The sequence below is a fragment of the Heteronotia binoei genome, chromosome 5, assembly GCF_032191835.1.
Source record: "Heteronotia binoei isolate CCM8104 ecotype False Entrance Well chromosome 5, APGP_CSIRO_Hbin_v1, whole genome shotgun sequence".
Taxonomy (NCBI): domain Eukaryota; kingdom Metazoa; phylum Chordata; class Lepidosauria; order Squamata; family Gekkonidae; genus Heteronotia; species Heteronotia binoei.
Window position 1 is genome coordinate 112,733,221 of NC_083227.1, and position 13,982 is coordinate 112,747,202.

General features: G+C 43.5%; 1 protein-coding gene across 2 annotated transcripts in view; it reads right to left on the reverse strand.

The window, feature by feature from the left end:
- The window catches only part of KDM3B (lysine demethylase 3B), a 68,045-nt gene that overhangs the window by 13,482 nt on the left and 40,581 nt on the right, over positions 1 to 13,982 (reverse strand). Inside the window, exons 10-16 of one of the 2 annotated variants that reach the window (XM_060240104.1) lie at positions 13,299 to 13,513; positions 12,670 to 12,822; positions 11,853 to 11,960; positions 10,963 to 11,090; positions 9,169 to 9,451; positions 7,661 to 7,911; positions 3,233 to 3,499 (exon numbers count right to left, since the gene is read on the reverse strand). In XM_060240104.1, the coding sequence (XP_060096087.1) occupies positions 3,233 to 3,499; positions 7,661 to 7,911; positions 9,169 to 9,451; positions 10,963 to 11,090; positions 11,853 to 11,960; positions 12,670 to 12,822; positions 13,299 to 13,513 (1,405 nt within the window). The remainder of the gene's footprint in view (positions 1 to 3,232; positions 3,500 to 7,660; positions 7,912 to 9,168; positions 9,452 to 10,962; positions 11,091 to 11,852; positions 11,961 to 12,669; positions 12,823 to 13,298; positions 13,514 to 13,982) is intronic. The other variant, XM_060240105.1, reaches the window with a different exon arrangement.

Here is a 13,982-nt window from a genome sequence, read left to right on the forward strand (position 1 = left end):
TGCTTTCTCTTGCTATCTACTATTGTGATTCTCATTATTGATTTACTCATCTCCAGGTGAGGGCTGGAGATCACTCAGAATTACAACAGCTCTCCAGATGGCAAAGATTAGCTCTCCTTGAGGTGGGTGGGAAGACAGCAAGGGTGGGGGGCACTCACCCAGAGCTTCTTTCCAGAGCCCATTGTATTTTTTTCTCCACATCAGGCCTTATTAGTTTTACATAATACCACACACAGCAACCACACCTCTTAAATGCTAGTAATCCTGCTGAGCCAATCCTAATTACGGAGCACACCAAACATTGTAAGCATGTTCTACAGAAGTTGCTGCAGCCATACTAGTCCAAAATTAAAACCCCTAAACAAACCACAACCCACATAACAGGGGGCCAACTAAAATGACACAGGACAGTGCACAAGCTTTAGAGTTCCCCAGAGATCTTCTTTAGAATGCAGAAGGGAGGGAGAGGGGGTAGGCAGAGAAAGAGAGTGGGGAGAGAGAAAGGGGGGGGAAGAGAAATTTGAGAGTACAATTTTAAAGGCCTCCTCTCATTGGTATCTATCTGTGTTGAATGCTAAGAAACACATATACATTTAACGCATGGTTGTACTAATGTTCTTCTGAGGAAGAGAGACAAAAGATGGTTTTCCTCCATAGGAGTTAAAAAGGCTGTCTGTTTTCTCTTTTCTATTCTAACTTCCTAACCTTGGTTAGAAATCTAAGGGCTTGATTCTAAATGCCATAAGTGATGTTGTGCTACTGAAATGGAACTCTTCCTCCTTTTCTTCCCCATAGCAACCACCTGCACTCTTCAAACTGCAACTCCTGGGTGCTGAGTGGACCCTTGAGCACAATGAGGGGGACAGAGGTCTTCAGTGGAGGAGGGAGAACAACAAAAATCTTGTGCAAGTGGATGTATCCTTCTGTTTGTGGAAGGAAAAGGTTAGGATCCAACTTCTACTGTTTTATTTTAACTGAAAAATGGAATTTTCAGATGGGTAGTCATGTTGGTGTGAAGCAACAGAACAAAGTTTAAGGTCCAGTGGTGCCTTTAAGACCAATGAAGTTTGCCCTGATTTGAATAGCCTAGGCAAGCCTGATCTCATCAAATCATGGAAACTAAGCAGGGCTGACCCTGGCAAAGTACTTGGATGCAAGACCTCCAAGGAATACCAGGGCCAGGATGCAGAGGTGAGCAAGCAGGCCACTTATCTGAAAATGTCCAAGACCCAGCAGGAGTCACCAGAAGGTCAACCATGACTTCCAGGCACACACACACAAAGATACACACACACACAAGACCAACAAAGTTTAATTCTGGGTATAAGGTTTTATACACATGCACTTCATCTGATATTCTGAAACAGTTTTCCTCAAGCCTTACATATAAAAAGGGGGGGGGGGGTTCGTTACTAGCTGGCAACTACCCCCCTACCTATATAACAGTGGTCCTCAACCTTTTTGGCACCGGCGACCGGTTTCGCTGCCACTGACCACCATGGACCACCATAGAGTTTCCAAGTCCAATTCAAGAAAAATCTGGGGAATGTAGGGGTGCAGCCAGGAGACTTTGGGGGTGGAACCAAGAGCAAGGATGTGACAAGCATAACTGAAGTCCAAGGGGAGTTCTGGCCATTATATTTAAAGGGACTGCACACCTTTTTAAATGCCGTCCTTGCATAGGAAATAATGAAGGATAGGGGGATCTTCATTTGGGGCTCATAGAATTGGACCCCCTGGTCCAATCCTTTTGAAACTTAGGGGGTGCTTTGGGGAGAGACACTGGATGCTATGCTGCAATTTTGTTGCCTCTACCTCAAAATACAGACCCTCTAGAGCCCCAGATATCCACAGATCAACTCTCCATTATTCCCTATGGGAATAAGTCTCCATAGGGAATAACAGAGTTCCTAGAGCCCCGTGGCACAGAGTGTTAAAGCTACAATACTGCAGTCCTAAGCTCTGATCACAACCTGAGTTCGATCCCCAGCGGTAGCTGGGTTTTCAGGTAACCGACTCAAGGTTGACTCAGCCGAGGTCGGTAAAATGAATATCCAGCTTGCTGGGGGGAAAGTGTAGATTACTGGGGAAAGCAATGGCAAACCACCCCGTAAAAAGTCTGTCATGAAAACATTGTGCAAGCAACTTCACCCCAGAGTTGGAAATGACTGGTGCTTGCATAGGGAACCCTTCCTTTCCTAGCAGACATTTCCCTCCCCTCCCCCCACTTTCTAATGACCCTGAAATGGGGGAGGGCCTACAAACTGGGGGATCCCCTGCCCCCACCTGGGGATTGGCAACCCTAGCCCGCCCCCTCCCCTCCTTTCCCCAGTACCACTATGTCCCCCCCCCACACACAAGCAGAGGAGCAAGGAGGTTCAGAGGAGTCAGCCCTACCTGCTTCGGCAGGAACTGGGCTGATTCTAAGTTTTTTGAAGAGCAGGCTGGAGGAGGAGTTTCGTCCCTTCCCTCACTTCTGGAAGGGGCGTGATGAGGCTCGGCTCTACTGCTTCAGCAGGAACGGGGCTCATTCCAAGTTATTTTAATAGCGTGCTGAAAGAGGCTTCTCTCCCCCTCACTTCCAGAAGTGAGGGAGGGGGCAAAACTCTTCCTCCAGCCTGCTCTTCAAAAAACTTAGGATCAGCCCTGTTCCTGCCGAAGCAGGTAGGGCTGACTCCTCCGAGCCTCCGCTTGTGTGGGCGGGGGAGGGGGGGAACACAGCGTGGTGTGCTGCGGAAGGGAGGGGAGGGGGCAGGCTGTGACAGGAAGCAGAGCCTCTCTGTGCTATGGAGTGTGGCGGCGGTTTGCAGTGCTGCGAAGGGATAGTGGGGGGTGGCGGATGGGGAGTGGCGGCCTGGTTGCTAACAGGCCACGGACCGGTAGCAGTCCGCGGCCCAGGGGTTGGGGACCCCTGCTATATAAGGCTTAAGGAAAACTGTTTCAATATATCGGAAAAAGCGCATGCACACAAAAGCTTATATCCAGAATTAAACTCTGTAGGTGCCACTGGACTCAAACTTTAATCGACCAGAGTTTTCAGTATACTAAGGTCTACTTCCAGTAAAAACATTTATGCTTGCATCACATGTATGAATGCACAATTTTTCTTGTACTTAATAGAACTTAAACCTGAACTGGTATTAGATAATGTGCATGAAGTAGCAAGCTTTCTTGAAAAGCTCATGTAGGTATTAACACAAAAATCAAGAATACAATCGGATTAACACTTTACCTGGCCCTGTTTCCAGCATTCCCTGAAGATCTTCCAGTTGTTTTTGTTGCTGGGGTCATGCAGACACAGAAGCCTTCCATCGCAAAGCCAAGAATGGGAAGTGTGTGGGTCCAGTACATTTAATCCCATTACCATTTCTTTCACTTCCTTCTGAGTGTCAGGCAAATTGCTTGCTCGTTTAGGGGCATCAGACATCTTCTTGTTTTCCACCACTGAAGCAATTATATGATCAAGGAAGTTGGGCAAACTGGCTTTGCTCTTGGTACCCTAGAAGATACAAATCCACAGAACAACTAAAGCTTGAATGCCAAAACTGTAAACACAGAAGTGATTAGAGGAAAATCTTAGCCAATTTTCCCTTTTCTACTGCAGGGACCTGGTAAGCAAAGGACCTTTGGAAATAAAATGACATAAAATCTAGGTAGCTTCAGTGAGAACTGTGGCAAAACATGCCTGCACTGGCCTACAGACCCCGTTCTACTCTGCCCTCCTTGGGGGTTCCCAACTGCCTGGAGGGGCTTTCCTTTTACTCTCAAGTAGCTTTACCACCACTTGACCTTGATGTGAGTCCTTAGGAGACTGAGGGTGTGAAGCCCCTGAACAGGATTGAGGGGCTCTTCTCTTCAGCTGAGAAGGAAGTGCAGCACAGTGCCACTGAGGAGCACAACAGGAGGAAGCAGAAAAGGCCTCTCTATAATAATCTGGTGCTGGAAGAAGAAGACGATGACTGCAGATTTATACCCTGCCCTTCTCTCTGAATGAGAGTCTCAGAGCGGCTTACAATCTCCTATATCTTCTCCTCTACAACAGACACCCCATGAGGTGGGTGGAGTTGAGAGGGCTCTCACAGCAGCTGCCCTTTCAAGGACAACCTCTGTGAGGACTATGGCTAACCCAAGGCCATTCCAGCAGCTGCAAGTAGAGGAATGGGGAATCAAACCTGGTTCTCCCAGATAAGAGTCTGCATACTTAGCCACTACACCAAACTGGCTCTCAGCAATCCCTGGAGGTGAATTATTTGTGGGGTTGAGCCTGAGTGGGGTCACCCCCCAGAGATCTGGTGGTCTGTGTCATCTGTGCACTCTGAGAATAACAGACTGCCCTCAAGAAGCAGTTCCTCTATTTTGACCTTAATGCCAGAAGGAAGGGCTGTGAAAAGAAGCCAAGCAAAGCACCTGATGGTGACTGCAGAGGCCATTAAACGAGCAGTTAGCTGCAGGCAGGCATTCATTTCCTGCTTTGAGAGACTGGGGGTTTCTGCATGGAAGATCTTGACCACTGAGCATTTATCCTCTGGGATCAGATCAATATAAGATGACAGGTATTCCTACAAAAACCACCGATAAGCAGTCATAATGGCCTGGTAACTAGCAATCTTGAAATTTAAGGCTGCTGCAGAATAGACTTTATGGCCTAGAGGGCATCCAGCTTGCAACCCTCCTTGTCGATGGCTGCAGAGTGGGTCCCAGGGCAATGCCTGGTCTGTACTTCTTCAGGAAAGGGGGAAGGGTGTGTAAACAGAAACTTGCAGTTAGCCTACTTCACTCTATAAAGATTCAGTCTTCCTGCATGTGGCTGGAATGGTAAATGGCTTCTCCCATAGTGCCAAGGCTATGTCCAGGAAATATTCCAAGGCCAGGACACCCTTGTCTTGGGGTATCCAAGTACGGGGCATACAGGATCTTGTTCTTTGAATGTGAGTTAGATGAAGATATGTCCACTTCTAAGAACTTGGCCATTCTGAACATCTGCTCAGAGTAGAGCCTAACTTCATTAGATGTGTTGCCCAGCGCCCCATCAGGGAATAGATCCGAGGGGAGTACATATTCAACACCAGAGTAAGAGCCCTCTTCAAAAGGCTAGGAATCAGGTTGCCATTCATGCTGGAAATAAGGTAAGCCATATCATCGTGGTTGATGTGATGGATAGGATAGAGCTATAGCATATGGATCTGGCCACTGTTGGAGGGGGGGGGGCATGCTGGCCAAGGGCTCTGAGGGAAGAACGACTGCCAAGGCATCCCAAACCACAGCTGTGGGAATTGTTGCGCTGGAACTGATTGAGATGAGCTCTTGGAGTCAGGTGGGAAAACTGTTAGAACTGGCTGCTTCTTCTCTCATGAAGAGGGGGAGGAGGGACTGGTACGAGCTCCCCTTCAGATTCCTCAGGATTCATAAGATGGGGGGGATGAGGATTCAAGACTGGCTCATCTTCTAGAAAGAAGGATTAGATCCTCATATTTGGTGATTGGGCCCTACACCTTGGTGACTGTTCAGAGCTATGACACTGTGAGGCAAAGCATTCTGATTTCACCCCAAGGCTTAATGTGAATACTAGCAGGACATCGATTTGCAGGTGTCCGTTATTGGGTCTCCCTGCTTACACCATCCTTATCTCGTTCAAGGCTGAAAACAAGAATACGGTACTACGCTAATTATGAGAACCTGTAGCTAGATTGGGGGGCGTGGGAGGAAACAACAGCACGGTTGTCATGTTCTAGAGGGCTCCAGCAATTGGATGTGAAGGACCATCTGACGCCAGATGGCAAAAGACTATACCTAAACCACAGACGTAGGGGAAGCCATGCTAAACTTTAGGATTCAACAGGACAGTGGCTCTATGAGAAGCTCCGTAGCAATGGACAGCTATGTAGAAAATGCTTGAGGCTTCTGCCTGGACTTTGATGTTTAAAGGATGTACCATTGAAGTATTAGATATTGAAGTATTAGATAGAAAAGTTAGCTTTATTATTTTCTTTTTGCAAGAGTGTAGAGATGGTCTTGTCCAATAATACATCATTCTTTAAAACATAATAAAGCTCCATATATTTTATCAAGATCTGGTTTCTTGTATACACAAAGTCTTGTGAATCTTTTCTGCGCACGGCCTGCTTGCCAAGAGGTAGTGGCCTAGGGAGACCCAGGCTTGGGCCCTGGATGGATGCCAAATGCTTCTCATGGTGCATCAACTTGGACCTAGCCTTTTTTGACAAGGGGCTCAGAGATACTATGTGCAAAGGTTCTGGGGATCGGGACTGATGACTACATGGATCCAGAATAGGAACATATAGCAGAGACATCACTGACTGAGGACAAGCAGAGAGCTCCTTTGTGGCTGATAACTTTACAGCCAGTTTTTTTGGAAACAGAGGGGGCCCATTCCCACAGGACTGCCTTAAGCCAAGCGGCCTTGTCCTTCCTCATCTTGGGGTAAACTGCTGGCAGTGCTTGCAAGGCCACACATTATGGAACTTCCCCAGACAGAGTAACACAAAGGCAATGCTCATCTGATTGCAGCGCATATATGCTACACTGGGTGGCACTTCTTAAAAAGCCATTTATGAGCCATGGAAATGGTAGTAGCTCACTGTGACAAAGCAAGATAAAGAGCAATGAAAGAACTGAGGGGAAGATGGTGCTGCTCTCCCTCGAAACACTGCTTTTGGTGGGAAGCAAGTGGGCATGCTAAAAGGAGTTGCACAACCTTGCAGAGCTTCAGAGCTAGATATTTCCTCCGGAGGCAGGCTGGCACATGCACAGTCCCAAATGTGGGGCTGCACAGAAGAACAAAGACAAAAGAAAGATTCTATTCTTACTCTGATGAAGGAACCCATCATCACCATTACTTGACATGTGTTAGGCACTTCACTAACCTTCACTGCCTCTGGAAGAGCTCTGCAAATCCAAAGATTCATGATAGGTGTTTACGAAGGAAATCTTTGTTATTTTAACACTGCATCTATCAGATCTGGAAAGCCTCATTTATTAATTACTAGTTGCAGTTTCACTAGAAAAAATGGGGAAAATGTCTTCTTTTCCATTTTGCCCATTTAAAACAGCTACTTTGGTTCCCAGTTTATTTCAGAGTTCAATTAAAGGTGCTGGTTATGACCTCTAAAACCCTTCATAGTTGGGGGTCCACATATCTGAAGGACCATGTTATCCCACCTGCTGGCTCTTCCCTCACCTGGGTGAGGTCTTCTTGGTATTGACCAGAGTCTGAACCATTCCAACTGCAGCCCCCCTCCATTGTGGAATGAGCCCCCTGACAAGGATAGAGGAGCCCTCTCATTGAAAATATTAAGGAACCATTGCAATGCTTATTCACTTGTGTGGTCCCTTGATGGGAGTATAAACAGCAGACATATTTTTGGGGTGGGTGGAGGTATTCAGGTTTTTATTTGATTTAACCTGTAATGTTCTAATAGCTACTTCTAAGCCACCCTGAGTCAAAAGGAAAGGTAGGGTATAAATATTTTAATTTATAAATATATTATATTTAATTTATAAATATATTACATTTTTAAAAATATATACGATAGGACCAGAGAAAATGCACTGGGAATACCAATTCATTTATCCCATTGAACAATGCCTTTCAAAAAGGAGGCTACTCTGCTACTGAACATAGAGAAAAAAGATTACTTACTGTGGAAGCTCCAGAAAATACAGGAGGAAAGGGAATCCCTGTATCAAGTGGTGCCTGAGGCAGCTTTCCAGGCCCAGAATTAAGCAAATCACGAAGACTAGAACCTTCTGTTTTGTTGCTTGAGGCAACTGGACCCAGTAAGAGACTATTAAAATGCTTTGGAGGGGAAGCCTTTGCACTGGAGTTGAAGGAATCCAATCCAAAAGGTGACTGAGATTCTTTACTGAGTACTGACCTCAGTGATCCTGCATCTGTAAAGCAAGACAGCACCCACAGAGGAGAAAGATGCTATTAAATGTATATCATCATTACATCATTTAAATAGTTGTACAGAAGGGTTTTAAGCCTAGATTTTAGATCTTTACGTTAACATATATGCTAAAGAAATGACTGTCACAAAATTTTAATGAATACAAATTACTATTGCTATTTTGACTTATTTAATTGACTTATTTAATTAGAATAGCAATCTTGAGACAAAAAATGGAGAAAGAAAATACTGCAGGAATTATATAATATATTATATACTGCAGGAATAAATTATACATTGTTCTTTACAACAGCTATTCCAACTGGCTTGGAAAGGAATGCCTGAATTTCAAAAAGCCAGAAGTGACCTTCAAGGCCTTAGTTATGCTCCAGCTGCCATCACTTAAATTGGCTGGGGCATAAAGCTTCTAGAATTCGTAGGGAATTTCTAGCTCACTCCTAGATATGATTCAACTCATATGGCAGCTCACTGAACGCATTAAGAGAAGACAGCCATAACATCATATCAATTTGCAATCCAAGCAGTTGTCAGCAAACCAATTCCCAGGTTCCACACAAGTGTCAAGCCTGTCTAAATCTTACTCATTCAGTTCAAAAAAGTGCTTACAGTAAAGCTACTACAACATATGTTGTCAGTCTAACAGAGGCAAAAATGAGTTCAATATCTCAGTGCTCTCCCAGTGTAGTACACTGCTGTCAAATTTTCAGCCAGCCCTAACAATCTCCACCTCCCCCCAATCTTGACCTTATTATGTGATATTAGCAGTTGTGAAACATGGTAATGTATATCGTAGATGAAATACAAATCTGTCAAAATCCAACCCTTTTAAACGTTATATTAAAGAGCAGTATTATTCATTAACTTTATGGAGAAATGCTAGGGAGAACTGCTTTACACAGCACCATGTGTGTTACCTCTAAGGATAAAATGGGCTGAACTGGCAAATAGGGAAAACCAACTAGAAGAAAAGGTTTTGTATAGCTGCTCTACTGGAAAGTGCCACTCCATGCTGACTGGGCTAGCTCCCCTCGTCACCTGGGTTAACAAGGACCAGGCAAGACACATATTTGATTCATGGAAAACTGGAAGGGTGAATCAAAGTGCCTTGACAAAAAACACCTACCTCTGGAAGTGTCCTTGATCTAGTCTGCCTTCCCTATCCCTCAATCTCAAAGCACCTTTCCTCTCAAGGGAAATCAAGCCCCTAGGAAAAATTTCAAGCTTCCATGAAACTTACCTTTTGTTTCTTCTTTTGCCTTTTGTGTTGCTAAATCTGCAAGCCAGTGTAATGCTGAAGAAGGACTAGTTTCTGGACACAGTGATTTATTAGGTTTTGTTTCAGTACTGCTGCTGGTTGCTGGAGAATCTGTCTTTACAGGTTCAACAACTTTGCTCTCTGTAGATTCAGACTTAGGAACTTCATTTGTTTCCAGCTGCACTCCTTCTGCTGTCCCTGTCCCACTAGAGAATGTGCTTTCATCTCCAGAAGCTGATGCACCAGGATTAATACTGGGTAGCTGCTGAAATAGCCACACACACACACACAAAAGCTGTTAAAAATGTCGTTTTTCAAGTATTTCATAAAACACCTAGACCAATGAAAGGTTAGAAGAGGCTTAGGATTCCATTATTAAAACTGCTCATAACTAGCAGGCAACTTTCAAATAGCTGGCAGACAATACGGTTTCATTACCATCTTATACATACAAATCTCTGAACATACATACAGTCCCAAACTAACCAACTGGTGAGATCCTTATTTCAAGACAGTTATTACTGTGTCTCCAATTATTTGGAAATCTGAGCAGGACTTTAAAATTTATTTTTATTTCCTCCTCCTGCAGCCTAGTAGTACCCCAAGATTATGTTCTTGGGGATCAGCAGACCCTTAGAAACAGTATAGGAGGCAAAGAGGGAGTAGGAACTGGGAAAAATTACAGCCCTGTCTAATAAACACATAAATCAAGCAAAATAACTTATTTTTCCCTATTCCACTAGTGCAAGCTGCAAAGAAGTGGGGAAAATATGAGATTTTGCTTTAGTTCCCATCATTACTGGACCTTCCATAGCACTTGTGGTAGATTTTGCTTGCATGGCTCTCCATTTCCTCAGAGAAGATTCAGAACAAATGGCAGGCTGCTTGAGGATGGGGGCATTCTGATGGTGAGCTAACCTCCTCTGTGTATGCATGCCTATGCACACAAGTGTATGATGCACCTACAATTCTACCCCATCCGCAAGCATCCAAGCAGTGAAGGAAGACAAGAACTTACTGAATTCAATCGTTATATGAAATGCTGAAAAGGATCTTGTCCCCAAGTATAAATTGTCAGTTCTAGATTTACAGCATTAGAAAAATCAGCAAAAAAAAGGTATCAACACAGGTGTTGGCTGGCATGCAAAGTTTGGGGAAAGAAACTACTGTAACTTAATGTACAGCCTAAGATGTCCAGAATTCAGGAGTACTGCCTCAAATGTCATTTTAAAAATCAACACAAATATTAAAAAGCATAGGATAATATAAAGACTATATCCTGCCCTTCCCTTAGTATTCTGAAGGTAACTAAGAAAATCAAATTGCATTAAGTAATTACGACACAAATGGTAACTATTATGACGGATATAAAGGTAAAGGTAGTCCCTCGTGCAAACACCAGTCGTTTCCAACTCTGGGGTGATATTGCATCACATTTTCACAGCACTTTTTACGGGGTGGTTTGCCATTGCCTTCCCCAGTCATCTACACTTTACCCCCAGCAAACTGGGTACTCATTTTACTGACCTTGAAAGGATGGAAGGCTGAGTCAATCTTGAGCCAGCTACTTGAAGCCAGTTTCCACCAAGTTGCCCACTCAGGTTGTGAGCAAAGCTTGGACTGCAGCTTACCACTCTGTGCCAAGGGGCTCTCTATGATGTATAGAGACTCCCCACAGTTCCTTTAAAGCCGCCAGGCTGGGCAACAATGCACTTAGTGTACAAGCTTATCAGAATCACAAGCATATATTCCCAGACAGATTCCAAAGGTACATACCTGTGAAATTCCATTAGTGACAGCAGGCCGCAGCACAGATTTGTTTTGCCGGTTAATACATGGACAGTTAGCTTTAATTCCCCATTTACCACGTGCTGCATGGACCATGTCTCCAATATTATACAGTGCTGGAAAGTTAGAAATGTTGGTTATCAAACTCCATAATGAAATGTTTAAAATGCAAATTATTGGGCCTAAGTCCGATGAAGTATCAGCACTATTGCATTCTCAGATGCTGGAGAGTGTGGAACTTACATGAAAAAACAGCCATGTGTCCTGGGGCAGTTGCTCTCACGCAATATAATTTTTGTTCAGGAATGCCACAGCCAGCTGTTTGGAGAAAAGATTTGCATCCACAATTTTGTGTACTGGTTAAAAGTCGTGGACTCTAATCTGGAGAACCAGGTTTGATTTCCCATTTCTCCACAAGCAGCCGGCTGTGTAACTCTGGGTAAGTCACACTTCTCTCAGCCCTATCTACCTCACAGGGTGTCTGTTGTGGGGAGAAGAAGGGAAGGAGATTGTAAGCTGCTCAGACTTTGAGTGAGGGGTGGTGTAAATCCAACTCTTCTTCTTCACAGTGCAATGGGGCTTATGCTTCACAGAAACCTACCCATAGTATTTTGGAACTTGCAGCAAAAGTTGTAAAGATTCTAGTCTTCCACATGTACTGTTCCCACGGCATTGACAGACTGTATTCATACAATTGAATTTTAGATCAGGCAGGGAGACTACTACTGGATAATAGCGGCTGTCTTAATGTTAGAAGCTTAATAAACATCACAGTGAGACCTGTAACTGCAAGCGCATTTCATCTCCATAGTTTATTCAAAGCTGAATAAAAACAGATCAGAAATTAAGAGACAGTGTATAAAAAAGTGAAGTATCACCTGTGCCAGGAATTATCTGTGTTGGCATGAGATTTTCTGGTTCATGGGATTGCCCCTTTGCACACTTCAGCCACGAGAAAACCTCTTCATCACCAATCTCCTCTGTCTCTGAAATTTGGAAAAACCACACCTTTCTAAACACTTACATATTACACTATTACAGTGGCTTCAGACTAGTAAGTGTAAAAATGTCAACCCTTCATTGAGTGAGCACAACTTTTTAATGACAAAACTTTGCATAAAATCTACAACAATTGTTATATGGAATACTAAACATATCTGCTTTTCACCAAATTTTCCATATTACTCCTGAACAGATGGAACATCCTGCTCTAATTAACAACAATATGTTCATTTTCCTCCTGACTGAAGAGACAGGGGACCGGAATGTTCACTGCAAATAAACCAACTAGATGGAAGCCCCTACTCCTCAAGTAAAATACTCTTCTATTTTATCTTCCTAGCACTGAAATTACTTGTGTCCAGAAAGAAGGCAAAAGGGATCATCATTATTGGTGATGAAAGAACAGTTTAGGTAATGCAAAACTGTATGAATAAGTATTGTTGTACAATATCAAATCATTAGGTCTTCGGGGGGGTGTGTGTGAGTGTGTGTGTCATGTCAGAAGTTACTTCTCACATGATTGTCTTCTTGGACACTGTCAAGGTTTAAAACCTGTTCCTCATATTATAAGGAAAACTTAATAACTAAACCATCTTATAGTTATTAAAACCCCAGATATCTGTGCTCCTAACTGATGCCTCTATAGGTGTAAACCATTCTAAGCTTTTACAGCATTCCTGGACAAGTACTTACCACTACGTGGACGGTTTTTCCTGAGACGGTAACAGTCCAGACACACCCCAAAGCCACATTTGCGACAAACCCAATGGATATTGAACATTGTTGTTTCACATACGTCACACATCTCCCTCACACCACGAACAGCTCTTTTCCAAGCCACTTTCTCTACAAAAACAAAAAGAACCCTTCAAATACCTGTATGCATTAACTGATTATATGTCATATATTTTAAACTTGGCAAGTTTAGAAATGTCTGCCTGGAATATAATGCAAGATACAACAGTTTGAGAAAGGCATGAAGAATGAATGCTTATATCTGCATTCCTTAGTGAGGAACTATGGTTCAGTGGCAGAGCACATGCTTTGCAAGCAGGAGGCCCCCAGTTCAGTGCCTAGCACCTTGGGAAGTTGGGGGAAATTTCTCTGCCTGAAACTCAAGAGAACTGTTGCTAATGTAATAGATTACACTGTGTTGGGTGGACCAATGGTCTCAGTTAACATAGAGCAGTTTCATATCTTCTATTCAAGATATCCAAGGGAAATAGGGCAAACCATTAGATCAATTAAGCCCGACAGTTTGATTAGATCATTCCTTCAGGAGACACATATAAACATAAAGGGTTTAAAGAACAGTAGCTCACGGTGTGGTTCAACCATCATCATTGCTTCCTTCTCAGACATAACCAGCTGGCAAAACTGGTCCCCAACATTGGCCAGGATGTATTTAGAGGTCTCAAGGTCAATGCCCTCTGCAGGAGAAGAAGATGGGATCCATAAGCTCATCGCCTCAGGATCACTCTGTTGAGGATTCAGGAATCCCTCCACTCGTAGTATACCCTTCCGAGTAAATATCAACCTGAAACAGAAGAGAAAGAGCTAGTTAAACCCCACAGTACTTATCATCTACCCACTATATCTTCATTACAAATAAGAAAAGAGGTTCCTTGAAACTTATCCTCTGAAATTAGCACAATCTAAATATTTCTGAAGGACCTTGATGGATCAGTTAAAGCAATTTGGAGACTCTGAGTTGGGTAGAAAGGAATTATAGAAATGTTCTAAATAAAATTAGTTTTCACAGAATTCTGTAAACCACTCATTTTCAGAAGTAAGCTGAACTTTCTAGCTTTAAGTAGCCATAACAGAGCTAGCCGGGGGGGTGGGGGGTGAACATGAGAAATGAATTGTATATATGTTTTGCTGTCTGATTTGGCAGCCAGCATTTGTTAGTCAGGCCTGAGCTAACAAGAAGATCAAGGCTGTATGCTCTTCAGTTTTTGAACTGATGTGGAAAAGTCATCTTATGTAAATTTTGCTAGCTCCTT